The 14738-nt window shown below is 51.3% G+C and overlaps 3 protein-coding genes across 5 annotated transcripts in view; 1 reads left to right on the top strand and 2 right to left on the bottom strand.

Moving 5' to 3' along the window:
• The window catches only part of Hdac3 (histone deacetylase 3), a 15916-nt gene extending 13417 nt beyond the window's left edge, over positions 1-2499 (bottom strand). The window contains exons 1-3 of the mRNA XM_010613872.3: positions 2375-2499; positions 2184-2266; positions 649-791 (exon numbers count right to left, since the gene is read on the bottom strand). Of these exons, the coding sequence (XP_010612174.1) occupies positions 649-791; positions 2184-2266; positions 2375-2429 (281 nt within the window). The 5' untranslated portion in view covers positions 2430-2499. The remainder of the gene's footprint in view (positions 1-648; positions 792-2183; positions 2267-2374) is intronic.
• Positions 2500-2574: 75 nt separating this feature from the next.
• Positions 2575-7928, top strand: Rell2 (RELT like 2). 2 transcript variants are annotated; one of them, XM_010613871.3, is made up of 8 exons: positions 2575-3388; positions 3807-4046; positions 4438-4503; positions 4599-4665; positions 5310-5495; positions 5748-6123; positions 6239-6269; positions 6488-7928. In XM_010613871.3, exons 2-7 carry the CDS (start codon positions 3863-3865, stop codon positions 6266-6268), a joined length of 909 nt encoding a protein of 302 aa, XP_010612173.1. In that variant the 5' UTR covers positions 2575-3388; positions 3807-3862; the 3' UTR covers position 6269; positions 6488-7928. The 2 variants fall into 2 exon arrangements, with proteins under 2 accessions (XP_010612173.1, XP_010612172.1); XM_010613870.3 differs by having other exon boundaries at positions 2575-3397.
• Positions 7286-14738, bottom strand: part of Fchsd1 (FCH and double SH3 domains 1) — a 10796-nt gene continuing 3343 nt past the window's right edge. The window contains exons 8-20 of one of the 2 annotated variants that reach the window (XM_010613868.2): positions 13554-13682; positions 12903-13025; positions 12656-12751; positions 12151-12270; positions 11655-11759; positions 11355-11516; positions 10715-10843; positions 10550-10633; positions 10262-10379; positions 9904-10124; positions 8764-8851; positions 7508-7563; positions 7286-7374 (exon numbers count right to left, since the gene is read on the bottom strand). In XM_010613868.2, coding sequence (XP_010612170.1) covers positions 7309-7374; positions 7508-7563; positions 8764-8851; positions 9904-10124; positions 10262-10379; positions 10550-10633; positions 10715-10843; positions 11355-11516; positions 11655-11759; positions 12151-12270; positions 12656-12751; positions 12903-13025; positions 13554-13682 — 1497 coding nt within the window. In that variant the 3' untranslated portion in view covers positions 7286-7308. The remainder of the gene's footprint in view (positions 7375-7507; positions 7564-8763; positions 8852-9903; positions 10125-10261; positions 10380-10549; positions 10634-10714; positions 10844-11354; positions 11517-11654; positions 11760-12150; positions 12271-12655; positions 12752-12902; positions 13026-13553; positions 13683-14738) is intronic. The other variant, XM_033767019.1, reaches the window with a different exon arrangement.

Below are 14738 nucleotides of genomic sequence, written 5' to 3'. Positions count from 1 at the left end.
AAAAAAAAAAAAAAAAAATACAAGTGCAGTGTAAACTTGATCATGTCAAAAGCACTCCCTCACTTCTGAAGACACTTTAATGACTTGCTTCTACTCTGGTAGCAGAAATCCTGACAAATAATAGGGCTGTTTACTTTTAAAAGGCTCCACCTATCTCCTTAGCCTTCAATCAGATGAATTTTTTCTTCATAATCCACACTTGGTCTTTTTTTTGTTCCTTAAATGAGTCTTCTCTACCTACCAGTGATGCTTAGCACATGCTGTTCCTGCTGCCCACTACCTCCCTCCCCTCATGCTGCAACCACCTTCCACCTAATCACTTCCTACCCTTTTTTAAGATCTCAGCTCAATCTTCATTACTTCCTCTAGGAGGCCTCCACCAAGGAGCCATAATTCTACCAAGTGTATACTCTCAGTCTATCATGTACCTCTCTGAAAAAGGCCTTAGCACAGGTATGACATGAAAACTGTATTGTTCTTTATCACTGCATCCCTGCATTTAGCACAGGACCTGGCCTAGAGCAAATGACTAATAAATATGACTCCTAGTCATGTAAGGCACCCCCATGTGAGCTACTACAAGACCTCACTGAAGGTCCTGGCATCAAGCTGCTTGAAATCAAAAGTCCCAATCCTCCCCTCCCTTACCAGTCATCACCCACATTGAAGGCATTAAGGCTCTTGGTGAAGCCTTGCATATTGGTGGGACTGACTCTCTGCAGGAAGTCAATGTAGTCCTCAGAGTGGAAGCGGCACATGTCATGCTGGGAGGCCTGGTATGGCTTGAAGACCTTGAGATGAAGACACAGGATGAACCAAGGCAGGGCCAGCCCTATGCATAGGGTTGAGCCACCATCACTAAAGCCAGCCCTGGAAACCCACACACACAGCAATTCCCCACCCCTAATCCTTGTTATTCTATGAGACAAAGGTCAACAGAGGTTCCATAGATGATCTTGGTCAGACCCCTAAAGACCATTCTTCCCACCTCCATCCTATCCTCGAACCCTCATCTACCTACCCTATTCCTTGGATGTCCTATTTCTGTTTCTATCCCTACTGTCATCCCCTGGGCTCTGATACTGCCCTTTCTTTTCTGGACTCTTCATTTTGTAGTCAAATACATGGGACATATTACATCCTTCTAATTGAAACCCAAGGGGGTAAACCAAAGACCTGTCATCCTTGAAGTGGAGAGGTTTTACACATTTCTTTGAAAATGGGGAAGAAAGAGTTTTTCTTCTCCTAGAAAATGCACACCTGGACATACAAGGAATTCAACCTGGCTGTGTCTCAACACATACATGCAGGGAGCGTGCATTCATACTGTTGACTCATTCCCCTGCCAGTGCATAAGGGATGTATCTGTTATTATCCCATTTTACAGGAATAAATGCCTAACAAGGAACAGACATATATGGGAGATGGAGGACTGAATAGTGACTAAGCAGAACTGGGCAGAGATTCTGGATTGAAAAGGGAATAGGGCTGGGGATTTAGTTCAGTGGCACTCCACCTGCCTCACAAGCACAAGGTCCTGAGTTCCATCCCAGAGACCAAAAAAAAAAAAAAAAAAAAAAAAAAAACAAAAAAACGGGAATACCAAAGACATCTGTTCTTCAAACACACGTACACATTTACACACATGCTGCAGAATTGTTCCTGGAGTTCTAGCTCCTTAAAGGTAGAGAGAAGCGACAGAGGAAAAGGGGTGGGCAATGATCTGTACCACAATCAGATACAACGACCCAACTCCTTTATCCCTGAGGCCCCAGTACTGTCTACACCTTAAATTGCAGACCGAGGGGTGTGGCTCGAAGGTAGAGGCTTGCCTAGTAGGTGTGAAGTAACCTACCTGGCTTTCTGCACCATAAGATAAATAAGTTGTTTAATTAAACGCGGGGTGGGGGGTGTATATGTCTGTTGGCCATGGGCAGGCCTGTCTAAGGTCAAAGGGTAGAGATCAGAGGTGAAAAACATAACTCCCATTAAATCACAGGACACCACCCACAACACTCTGCATATGGGGGGCACTCCACTGTTTTCCACCTTACTGCCCACGCCTAGGGAAGCGCCCTAAGAATAAGCTGAATTTGGTGTATTCATTCTATCCCACCTACCCCTATGGCAGATTAGGTAACTCATTCCCAATCCCAAAGCCCCGCAGAGGCGAAGGGACTCACGATCATCTTCTTATAGAGACCATAGTGCAGGACGAGGCTATGGGTCAACGCCAGTCGATGGGGTTTCATAGGGTGCCCAGCTCCTAGGGGTGGGGAGAAGAGAGTTCCTCAGGGCCCACCCCTGGAGTCGCGCAGCCCTTGCCGCGAAATCTTTACATCCCGATCTCTTGCGAACAACCGCGTTCCCTCACCGTAGTGGAAGTTGCCCACGTCGGGGTCGTAGAAATAGGCCACAGTCTTGGCCATGGTGCCAGCGGGAGCAGGCCCCACGCCTCCACCAACCGCCGACCGACAGCCCCACCCCCAGTCCTGCGTGTTGCGCAAGCACGCAGAGGGCCTCAGCGGAACACGGAGTTTAGGCCCCGCCCCGAAACCACGCCTGGGCCACGCCCCCTGCGGGAGTTCCTCCCATAGCCTCGGCTGGCCTCTCCAGAGTCTGGGGCATGAGCCGCCGGGCTTCGGTGGAGAAAAGGTAGCCTGAGTCCTGGGATTTGAGCGCCATTTCTCTCCAGGAGGGGATCAAATCCTCGAGAAGCCGAGCTCTTCCCTCCAGCCGCTTGCGGGCGCAGGCCGTGGTCACCTCAGAATCCGCGAGGATCCGGCCACGCTGCCCTTCTCCGGGGCAGAGAGCCAGATTTCCTCAGCCGGCTGGGAAGACTCCGGACCAGCCTCTCGTCTGGGGTACCTGAGGGCAGGAGCTGTGGCAGACAGACCAGTGGAGGCCACCTCCTCCTGACCTCCTGTCCCCCACGCGGACCCAGACTCAGCGCCACACATCCTTTTCGGGGGGGGGGCCGGCGCGCTCACGCGCGCAACTCACTCGCGCTCGCACTCGCGCAAGGCTCTCGCTCCCTTCTCTGCACACCTGCGCTCCGCCCCTTAGTCCCGAGCTGGCGACTGGAAAACGCATTTGGGAATCCAGGGCGGCGGCCGAAGCACCCCCCAGCTCCTCCCTTTGCCAGGGCCGGAGTTATCCAGAGCCTGCCGCTTCTCCCAACCAGCCCGCATCCCCCGCCATCCTTCCCTCCCCCCGCCTGCCGCGGCGCCGGTATCCGCAGCCACAGCCGGAGCCGGTGAGGCGGCGAAGGGGGAGGGGGAGGAATCAAGGGATGAGCACCGGGAGGGCATCGGGGGCCCTGAGCCGGACTACGACGCCCCTGGAACCAGAATCGGAGCCGGAGCCGGAACCAAAGCGCCGGTCCCGGGTGGGCCAGGTGATCAGGGTGGGAGGGAACGAAAAGATGGGGAGGGATCTGGGAGTTCAGGGAGAGGAGGGGGCTGCAAGAGGCCTGGCTCCGGTGGATGTAGAGGAGGTGCGGGCGCTGACTCAGGCTCGATTTCTGCACTCGCCACCTGAGAATTTTGCCCCACACTGTGCTGCAGTGTCCTTGGGAGGGACTGAAGCGCGTGCTGAGCTGGAAGGGGTATTGGTCTGGGTGTCAGGGAAGTGGAACCAGTGTAGTGGCGGAGGGCTTGTGCAGCCTCCATCTGGCCTCCAGCCTTGGGCGGTCTTGGCCGACCAGCACCCTTGGCCCGGACAGCTCCCTCGTTGGGTAGGGGGTGGGGCCGGAGCACCCGCTGGGGATCCTGAAGATCGTGTTTGTACTCCTCCCCCAATCCCAGCTGCAGCCCCCTAAACCCAGGAGGCGCCCTGGCCCGCGCTCGCCCCCCAGGGCTTCATGTCGGAACCACAGCCTGTCCTGGAACCGCCCCAACATGGGCTATACATGCTCTTCCTGCTTGTGCTGGTCTTCTTCCTCATGGGCCTTGTAGGCTTCATGATCTGCCACGTGCTCAAGAAGAAAGGTTACCGCTGCCGCACCTCTAGGGCTTCGGAGCCTGATGACGCCCAGCTCCAGCCCCGTGAGTGAGAAGCCTGGAACCCTGGCTCAGTCACCTTTTTCCCTTATCCCTCTCCCTACACCTCTTTCTGCCTTTCTGGACAACAGATCTAGGCCAAATCCTGATCCAGCCTACAGGAAGCCTAGTGATGATTTTTTGAGTCAGTAAGTAGGGTGACACCCCTCTGAAAGAGGACAGAGAAGGCAGCATGGGCAGGAAGTGCTCACTGATGGTAGTGTTGGGCTCCCATTGACTTCCTTATCTTTTCTGGCCCCTGAAATGCTAAAGTCGAGCATGATGGCAAATAGGTAAAGGAGTATGTCTTGAGCAATGGGCCATGGGGGCTGTCAGGTCATGTTCCCCCAAAGCTGACTCATTTCCTGCTCCCTTGCCAACCTCTCTCATCCTTCAGCTGAGGACGATGACATGAATGAGGACACAGTAGAGAGGATTGTTCGCTGCATCATTCAAAATGAAGGTGGGTACTGGCTGACCCCTTGCTCCCTCCCACCATCCTGCTCTTGCCTCGATCTCTACCTCCACTGACTCCCTCTTTTCCTTCCCCCCCCTCAGCCAATGCTGAGGCCTTGAAGGAGATGCTGGGGGACAGTGAAGGAGAAGGGACAGTGCAGCTCTCCAGGTGAGCTGGAAACAGGGCCAGCATGACCTAGCTTGCCTTGGAGAGTAGTCTCTCCTCCAGCACAAGCCTCTCCCAGCCTCACTGCACACTTGGGTGGGAGAGGGCCAGGCTAGCTACCCTACAGGAAGAAGTTCTGGAGCAACCTCTAGTCCTTCAAACCACGTCTCCCATCCAGATATCATCAAGCCTAACAGTCACCTCTAGTGTCACTCTTTTCAGTTAAGCATTAACCTTTTTTTTTTTTTTTAATCAAACGGCTGGAAGGAAGGACAAATGGTCACTCACATCTTAATACTGAATTTATTAGATAAAGACAAAAGGATGTTGAGGCTGAGGGGAACACGGGGCTCCTGGAGGTTTAAAGAGCATGCTGAAAAGACAGAAGAAAACAGAAAACAGAAAGGAAATAGAAATATTTCTGTTCCCCTCTTCCCTACTGTCCAGTGTGGATGCCACCTCGGAAGGAAGGACAAATGGTCACTCACATCTTAATACTGAATTTATTAGATAAAGACAAAAGGATGTTGAGGCTGAGGGGAACACGGGGCTCCTGGAGGTTTAAAGAGCATGCTGAAAAGACAGAAGAAAACAGAAAACAGAAAGGAAATAGAAATATTTCTGTTCCCCTCTTCCCTACTGTCCAGTGTGGATGCCACCTCCAGCCTGCAAGATGGAGCCCCCTCCCATCATCACACAGTGCATCTGGGCTCTTCAGCCCCTTGCATCCACTGCAGCCGCAGTAAGAGGCCTCCACTTGTCCGTCAGGGCCGCTCCAAAGAAGGAAAAAGCCGCCCCCGAGCTGGGGAGACTACTGTATTCTCTGTGGGCAGGTGGGTCTAGGGAAATGCAGCTTGAAGTGGGGGCCACAGTGATCAAGCACCTGATCCCACAGGTGGGCCCCAGCTCCTTCCTTCTAGAGTGGGAGCCACAGCAAGGGTCAGGCTGTGCATTATGCTCCTGAGGTCTCCCCCAACCTACACCAGAGAGAAGTAGCCATCAAACCTAGAATGTCTCTAGTCAGAGGGGAGGGCCAGGCAGCCTCTGAGTTGTGGCCCTGAGCCCCTGTGTTCTCTCCCTCCCAGGTTCCGGGTGACACACATTGAGAAGCGCTATGGGCTACATGAGCATCGTGATGGTTCCCCCATAGACAGGAGCTGGGGCTCTGGTGGGGGGCAGGACCTAAAGGATAGTCAGGGGTCTGGGGGAGGCCAGCCCAAGGCAGGAATGCCTGCCATTGAGAGGCTGCCTCCTGAGGAGCTGCAGCCCCAGGCTCTAGCCAGCCCCCCAGTGCAGAATGGAGGACTCAGGGGCAGCAGTCTTATCCCTTGTGCACATGAGGGGAATCCTGGGACCTGTGCAGAGTCAACACTGGGGGCCAGAGGGAGAGACCAAAGCCCAAGGCTGCCCAGTCAAAGGGCAAATGAACAACCAAGCAAACTGGACATCTCAGATCAGCAGGTATGATGATGTGGCTAAGGCTGCAGTGGGCTCAGTTTTATTTTCCACTTCTTTGGGGATCACTGATAATGATCCACTTCTTGTTCCCATTGTTGACACCTCCCCTTTCTCCCAGGTGTCTCCACAGGATGAAGAAGGTATATGAGGTGAGTCTACCTGAGGCCCAATTCAGGTAATATTGTCCACTCACCTAAACTCCTTAAGCTTATCAGCTCTCAGCTCCCCGAACCCCCAGGGAGAAGTGCAGCCTTAGCCCGTGCTACAAATTCTTTGGCTGGTGGTGGGGAGTGGGTGTGTACTCTAGGGAAAAGTTGGGCTAGAGCTTGAACAGGAAGCAACACTGTTCCCCTTCCTCTCCTCCAAGCCTCTTCCTTCATTGTACTGATGGACTACCAGCGGGCAGGGCAAGGGGAAGAGTGGGCACGAAGGCTCTCCCCTTCGCTGGATGGCACTGCCCCCCAGTTGAGGTACCAGCTCTACTTCCATCTGGAGTTGCATGGTCTCAGCCTGGGGGACCATCGGAGAAGTTACCCACACTCCTGGTCCCAAATTCTTTTCCACGTCCCTTACCTGCCAATAGGCTACCTGGCCTGCCTTCCCCAACACCTCACCAGGCCCCTGCCCTCGGTGGGCCCCTAAAGCAATAGCACCTTAGGCATCCTGCCCTCTTGGCACAAGAGGTCCAGGCCCTGGCTTGGCCTTCATGCCCTTTATTCAGTGTCAATAAATCCGCTCAGACTATTACAGCTGCTCTGCATACTGGCTCCAGCTCCTTGTGACTCCCAAGGCTGCTCCTCTGCTCAACTCAAGCCCAGTGACCCTGGCATCCAGAGTGGGGTGGGCCACACAGCCAGAATGGAGACGGAGGCAGGCCAGAGCCACTCAAGACTTAGGAGGGAGGGTTCCAGCCCCAGAGATTTTGGGGTATTTCACCACCCTAGGGACAGGGCGATGGCAGAAGATGGGTAGTTTCAGCTCTAAAAATGGCAGGAGGACAATGGGGAAAAGGAGTGGATTCTGGCCCCAGAAAAGGGGAAAGGAGAAGCTTCTACTCCTGGAAGTGAGAGTAGACATGGTGGACATTCCACCTTGTGGCTCTGTTGCTCCAGATCATTGCGGGGGTGGTCTGAAAGCATGGAGATAGGGGCCGCAGCATTACTGGGGGGGGCAGTGATCCCATGGCCTTCAGGTGAAAGAATCTGGATGGCCAGGGTCCGGGGCTTTAGCTGGTGGAGGAGGTGGTGGCCGCACCTATGGGGAACACACAGTTAATGCTCTGAAGTCCTCCCTTGGAGTATCCCTGTCCATTCCCTCAGCCAAGCAGAGAAAACAGGACCAATTAGAACGACTCCTCTGTACACAACCTCTAGGACAGGGCCCTTACCGGCCTGAGTCGAGGAGCCATCAAGTCCAGGGGTCCAGGGCAGTCCAAGGCTTTGTCTGGAAACAAGAACCACAGCCAGTGTTTAGGCTTTGTTTTCAATGCTACCTTTCCAGCACTCTGGATAGTGACACTCCATAAATACTTGTTGGATTAACAAATAGTCACCAACCTGAGCCATAAACTCCATCAATCCATCCATCCTCAACAAGTATTTATTGGGCAACTGCTACATGATCAGCTTTGATCGAGGCACCAAAAAAGGCAGGTGAGATACACAATGCCCTCCCTCCCAATGCCTCTCAAGAACCCAATAATGAAACATCAAAAACACAATGGCCTGGGCACAATGCCACATGCCTATAAATCCTAGCTACTTGGAGCTTGGGGCAGGAGGATAGCAAGTTCAAAGCCAGCATGGGCAACTTAGCAAGACCCTGTTTGAAAATTTAAAAATAAAAGGGCTGACAATATAACTCAGTGGTAGAATGCCCCTGGGTTCAGCCCCAGAGCTGGGGTGGGGGTTGGGGGACAAACAAACACAGTGAATGTGTGAGTGCTAAGTCATTAAAAATGAATTAGGGTGCTGCATATGGTGGTGTCTCCAGGAGGGTCAGGGAGGGTGACTACAGAGGTTTTAGTAAAGGTGGATATTCCAAGAGGAAAAGGGGACAAGGGGGACTGGATGTAATTGAGTTGTAGAATTCTTGCCTAGCATGTGCAAGGTCCTGGGTTCCATCCTTAGCACCACAAAAACAACAACAAAAAAGTCATAAGGGAAAAGGAACACACAAACCTAGGCACTTGGATGGTCTAATGACACTATGAGCAAAGGATACATTTTGGGGGAATACAGAAAGAGCAGGTAGGTAATTTTTAAAACAATGATAAAAACAAACAAAAATAAAGCAATGATAAAACAGCTACTACTTGCATGCTTTACTATGTCCTAAGCACAATGCACTATAGGAATCTTTTAAAATTCATAATCATCCAATAAAGTAGTACCTTTGCCCTCACTTTATAAAGGAGGACCAGACAGGTTAAATATCCCACATCAAGTCACATACCAGGAAGTGACAGCAGGGTCTGAGCCAGGTCAGCCTGACTCCAAATCCCAAACTCCTGCATCAATCTGTAGTGGACCCGATTGCAAGGTACACTGAGGCCATGCAGAGAAGCAGAGTTCTGACCTGAAACTCCAAGATTCCTCCTCGCGATCTCTTATCCTTCTAGGGCCCCTAATTCCCTCTACTCACCCCCAGGAAGGACAGGTGCAGGAGCTCCATCCAAGGCAGTGGTGGGTGCAGGAGGGGAGAAGCTGGGAGGCGAAGGAGATGGCAGCATCTGGTACCAGGGTGGACAGAGAGTTATTCCTGGCACGTAGGAAACTTTTACTCACTCTTTTCTGTTTCGTTTTGTTTTTTGAGAAACGGTCCCACTTGTAGCTCAGGATGGCCTTAAACTCACAACCATCCTCTTGCCTCAACCTCCTGAGTCTGGGATTACAGACAGGTGTGTGCTACCACACCCAGCTCACCAGCTCTTTTCATCCCACCTTCAATTCCTGTCCCATCAATTCCCAATAGACGTGGCCAAATGCTTGTATTTACACAGGGGTTCACTCAATTTCATTCACACCCCATGAAACAAGTGTTTGTTTGTTTGTTTTTGAAGACAGTCTGGCTATATAGTTCAGGCTGGCCTTGAATTCACTATGTAGCCCAGGAGGGCCTGAACTCACTGCAATCCTCCTGCCTCAGCCTCCTGAGTGCTAGCATTACAGTGTGCCACCATGCTTGGCTGAGATAAGTATTTTTTATGACTCCTATATCAGAGGTGAGTTTCAGGTTAAGCCATCTGTCTGAGATCACAGTGTGATCAGGATGCTCCCTTCAGGCTGGGGAATCTAGCTCAGTGATACAGTGCATGCCTCACAAGTGCAAGGTCCTAAGTTCAATCCCTGGTATCAGAAAAACAAAAAAATGCTGGCTTCTAGACATGCACCTCCTAATTCCCAGTCCTAATTTCTCCCTGTTGTTGTCATGACGATAGCATCATAATTTAAGTACCTCCTATGACCCACAGGGCTAAGAACTCTACCCTTATTATTTCTAGTCATCATAGTGAGCCTGCTAAGGCAGGAATTACCTCCATTTTATGCATGAAGAAACAAGCTCAGAGAGTCACTGCCCAAGGTCATGCAGTAGAAACGTGAACTCAGGTCAGTTTAGCACTAAAGTCACCTAAACTACAAAGAGTGTCTTGGTTTCCCCTTTCTCTGCTCAGCCGAAGGAGATGGGAAAGTCCAATCCATCATAGGAGATAAACTTGGGCCTTACTAGAGTGAAAGGTTCAACTCAGAGGTACCTGGGAACACAGGGAGAATGAAGCCTCACCTGTTCAGGATCAGAGAGTTCAGAGGAGCCAGGAGGGCCAAGTAGCTCCTCCACGAGCAAGGAAGGGAAGACCCCAACATGGCCCCCAAATTCTCCCCGCCAGAAGCCATCATCCACTCCATCCTGGGCCCGGGGCAGCAGGCGGATGAGCGCGCCCTCAGGGAAGCTCAATTCTTCTTCACTTTGGCCAGTGTAGCTGTACAGGGCTTGGGCCAGGAATGCTTCAGAAGCCCAGAAGAAATAGTGAAAAAAGGAGTAAGATGGTAGTACCCTAGATCCGTGATACCCCAGGACTATAAGCACATAACAATTTTTCTCCATATCCAGGGTCGCTGAACCCAGAACTTCCTTTTCTTACCTGTGGGCTCTGCCCCTGAGAGATTGTCATTGTCATGCCTGCTCTCAGGAAGGGAGAGATCCGGGAAGTTGAGATACCGCTCAGGGACAAAGCCTACTTCACCATGCTGGTTCCGAGCCTGCTCACCCAGCAACATGAATGGACATCAGACTTGCCTCAGTAGTCCACAGCCCTGGCTCTTCTCCATTCAGGCTTCTAGCTTTGCCTGGATGGGTCATTCTTTGGGGGCCATCAAGAAGTCCTCCCACTGCCCCCAACCCAAGGTCAGAATCAGGGTCCCATACGCACCTTGACCCATTCATCAGCATCTCCCTCCTCTATGACCTCCAGCCACTCACCCTCTGTGATGGTCAACTCATCCTCCTGGCCTGCCTAAAAGCCCCACAAGGAAGGATTCACAATTTCGCTATCGCCTACTGTTGCCCAGTCTAAAGTCCCCAATCCCATTCAGACCTGATAGCCAAACACCACATGTGCAGGGCAGGGGAGGGGCCTGGTGGCCAGGGCTGGTGGGGCAGGCTCTTCAAAGAGCTCCCCTGTCTCCTCACATTCATCGAAGTCAGAAAGCTCAGCATCCTCAGCCTGGAGGACAGAGGACACGTGATTATGGGGCCTCACTCCTCCATTCGACCCCTTAAGGACACTAGGAATCCCCCTTCAAGGCAGAATCCCCCAGCCAACCGCCATGTCTCACAACCAAAATCACCATAGGGCAGGATCATATTAAATAATAGTAACCGAGTGCTCAATATGTGTCCAGTACAACATTAAGCATGTTATGTCTATTACTGCATTTACTCTTCATAATTACCCAGTATTATTTTGCATTATCATTTTACTTTTGAAACCAGTAAGTGGAGTGGCTGGTAATAAAATCACTTAGCTTCCAGAACCTGGGTTTTGAACCGTCACATCCTAATGAAAGTTTCCTGAGGACTTTCTGTGCCAGAAACTATGCAAATACCTTACACAAATCATCTCAGGGAAGCCCTGTAAGTTAGGTGCTGCTCTGATTCCCATTTTAGAGGGTGTGTCTTCTACTGGGGAGTTGTGCCCCCCTGGGTGTGTATGGCTGGGGTGGGAGAGCATTCACCGTAGGAGAGAGATCCCTCTGGGACAGCCGAGCCTCACTAAGCCGTCGTTCCTGTTCCACCTCATCCTGGGCCTGGGTCATGGCTGGCTTCAGCCAGTGCTGCACATCCAGGCCAGCCCCCTGCAGTAGAGCCAGCCGGGCAGCCCCCTTCACCTGGCTCACCTGGAATGAGAAGGAAGGGAGTTGGTGGAGCCTGGCCAACTGTCCACCCTCTGGTTCCCCCCATTCCTCCCATCCGAAAGAGGAGAGGGCTCCCAAAGGAGGGATCTCAGTAGCTCTAAGCCCAGGGCTGAGCCTCACCTGTGCTCGCCGAATGCTGTCCCTCACTTCCTGAAGCCGTTGCTCTATGCCTGGAGCCTCGCGCTCTGGAGCCTGCTGCCGCCTCTGCTCTAGACGCTGTAGCACCTGATGGGGAAGAGGGAGGCAGGTATGGCCACAGTGGACCAGAACTTATTCTGGGCCTGGTACTTTGCTAGCTGAATCACTTGCATTGTCATGTAACCATCCCTATAAAGTGGGTGTTACTATTGGCCTCATTTTAGCGATGAGGAAACTGAAGTCCAGAGAGGTGAAGTCACTTCCATACTCAAAGTTATAGAACTTGATGGTAACAGAAGACAATTTAAACCCAGGTTAGTCTAGCTCCAAATGCTGTGCCCTTCACCACTGTGTGCTGCTGTGTCGAAACACCCTTCCCTCCCTTCCTATCTGCAGCACCGTGATATCCCAAGGAGTCCAGGGATCCCCATCCCTCAGCATTTCTTGTCCACCCACAACATCCGCACCCCCACCTCACCCGATGTCCGTGGTGCTGGATCTTGTAGTCACGGGCAGCTCGGCTCGTCCAGCGCTGAATCTCTTTCTCTAGGCCACTCCTCCCAGCCACGCCTTCTGCTCCCTCTTCCAGCACACACACCTGAATAGGATGGATGTGCTGTGAGGACAACCTGAGATTGTGCCTCTTCTCCGATTCCCTTCTTCTCTCTTTTGTCTTGACCTCTAAGGACAGGGACAGAGGTGGGCGCACATGCCTATGTCTATGGACACAGACATATACAGATGTGTGGGCCCACAGAGTCCCAGGAGTGGGATCCCAGGAGATTAACAGGGATGGATTGGAAAGGATAGTGCAATAAACAGCCTGAATGGTGAGCTAAGGTATGTTTGTGTGTCATGGTGGGAGGGAGAGAACTGGAATTCTTTCTCCAAGGTTCAGTAGCAGACGAGTTAACACAGGGTGGGAGGGCTAGGTCATAGTTTTGCTTATATTTGGCCTTGTTCCAACAATCAGGATGTCTCACCTGATCGGCTCCAGCTGGCTGAAACTGCTGAGGTGGGGTTGGGGAAAACACTTCAGGCTCCTGAAGAAATAGCTTCACATCGTGTTCCCAATTTACCTGAGGCAGAAAAAGGCATGAGCACCCACCCACAGGCCCCCTCTCCAACCCTGTCCCCAGTACCTCATCAAGGAAAGAGGGCAAGGTGCAAAGGAAAGGAGCGGACATACATGAGGAGAAAAGAATGGCGAGGCTCTCTAGGGGAGTTCACCTGGGAAGTGGCCTGCCCCCCATGGCGGGCATGCTCCAGGACCATCTCGGCAGCTTCCAGCTCAGTGTGGCTCAGTAAGGTCAGGGGGTCCCTCAAGTGTTCTGACAGCTCACTGGCCAGGGCCTGAAGAGAAAACCAGGATACTGACGCCAACCCTCCTCCAGGCCTCTACCGCAAGGCAGAGTCTCTGTGCAAGGTCTGGGTGAGGGATGGACATGAAAGCTGGGAAAGACGGAAGGAGTAAGACATTATTACTACTTCTGATGTAGGCCTCATGTATGTACACCACTTAACTTACTGTATAGTGCTGGGGATGGAACCCAGGGCCTTGTACATGCTAGGCAAGTGCTCTACCACAGAGCTACACCACAACCCCACTTAACAGTTTAAAAAACACTCTTACATCCATTCTCTTCTTTTGAACCTCATTGATGTATGAGGTAGGCAGAACTGGGGTTAACCTTGATGAGGAATGTGGGGCTCAGAGGGGTTAAGTGCATGCATGGTGTCACACAGACAGCTAGAATGAGAACAAGAACCAAGTATGCATCTTCTATCCACTCTAAGCAAGCTACTCAGGAGCATCAGCCAGGCTCATGGGAATGGCCCTCCCGCTTGTGAGAGGCAGGGGTAATCCAAGTTAGGACTGACTTTGAGCAGGGCTGGCAGTTCCTCCTTGTAGTAGTGGTCAAGGTGGGCGTTCATGGCTACCAAGTTGAGCAGGTATTCATTGCGGGCTGTTCTCAGCTGCTGGGAATAATGGGCTGACTGGGCAGATAGCTAAGAGGGGGAAAGAGTTGTCAACAGGACCCTTAGGCCCAAGCCCAACCAAACCCAGATCCAGCATGGGTTCCCACATTATTGAATACTCACTAGGTGCTTGGCACTATACTAAAAATGTCACATACAACTCATATTCAAAATATTATACTGTAGGCATATTTAACCCAAAGCCTGCAAGCCACATGCAGCCCCAAATAGCTAGTCATGTTACTCTATAATATTGCAAACCTTTAGCATTATTTTATGGTTTCTATCAATATTTTTCATCACTCACAGCATGGTGCTCTAGAATAGGCAACAACAATGGAATGCTGTCTAGGGGAGGGCACAGTGCAGTACTAATTCTGCCTCCCATGCCCGCCACACAGTCAGTACATTTGTGAACAACTGCTGTCAAAGATGAAGCATTCGAAGAGTAAAAGTAAACCCCAAATTTCTTTACAATTTTTTGGTACCAGGGATCAAACTCAGGACCCTGTGCTTGCAAGGCAGGTGTGGTGACAGAGCTAAATCCCTTGCCCAACCCCAAATTTCTGATGAGCACCTTAAGAACTCATTAAGAGTTGTAACCACTGTCATCAAACCAAACACTGAAACATCAGTTTCACAAAAGCAAGGTTAAGGGCCATCCCTTAACTATCCATTAATTTTATGTTTATGGAAGCTTTGTTACTTATATATGTTAACTATATATATTTAATATGCAGAGTTCCTCTTCACTCAGTGTGGCCAAGGCAAGTTGAAAGACTGGACACTCGTACTCTAGTGGCTTCCACATACATCTAAAACAAAGTCCAAAATGTTCCTAACAGTGATTTAGCAGGTCTGACATAAGCTGGCCCCGTAACCTCTTTTAATTGCTTGTCCCTCTGTTCACAGTGCTCCAAGCACCCTGGCCTTCTCTCAGTTCCTTGACTCTTCAAAGTTATTTCCACCTCAGGGCCTTTGCATTCGCCATTTTCCTCTCCCTGGATGTTCTTCCCCCTCCTATTATTATTATTATTATTATTTTATTATTTTGGTCCCCTCCCTTTTTTTTTTTTTTTTTTTTTT

This window comes from Fukomys damarensis, unplaced genomic scaffold (genome assembly GCF_012274545.1).
Source record: "Fukomys damarensis isolate Sample0158 unplaced genomic scaffold, DMR_v1.0_HiC HiC_scaffold_3, whole genome shotgun sequence".
NCBI classification, from domain to species: domain Eukaryota; kingdom Metazoa; phylum Chordata; class Mammalia; order Rodentia; family Bathyergidae; genus Fukomys; species Fukomys damarensis.
This window is presented reverse-complemented; position numbering and strand designations above follow the sequence as displayed.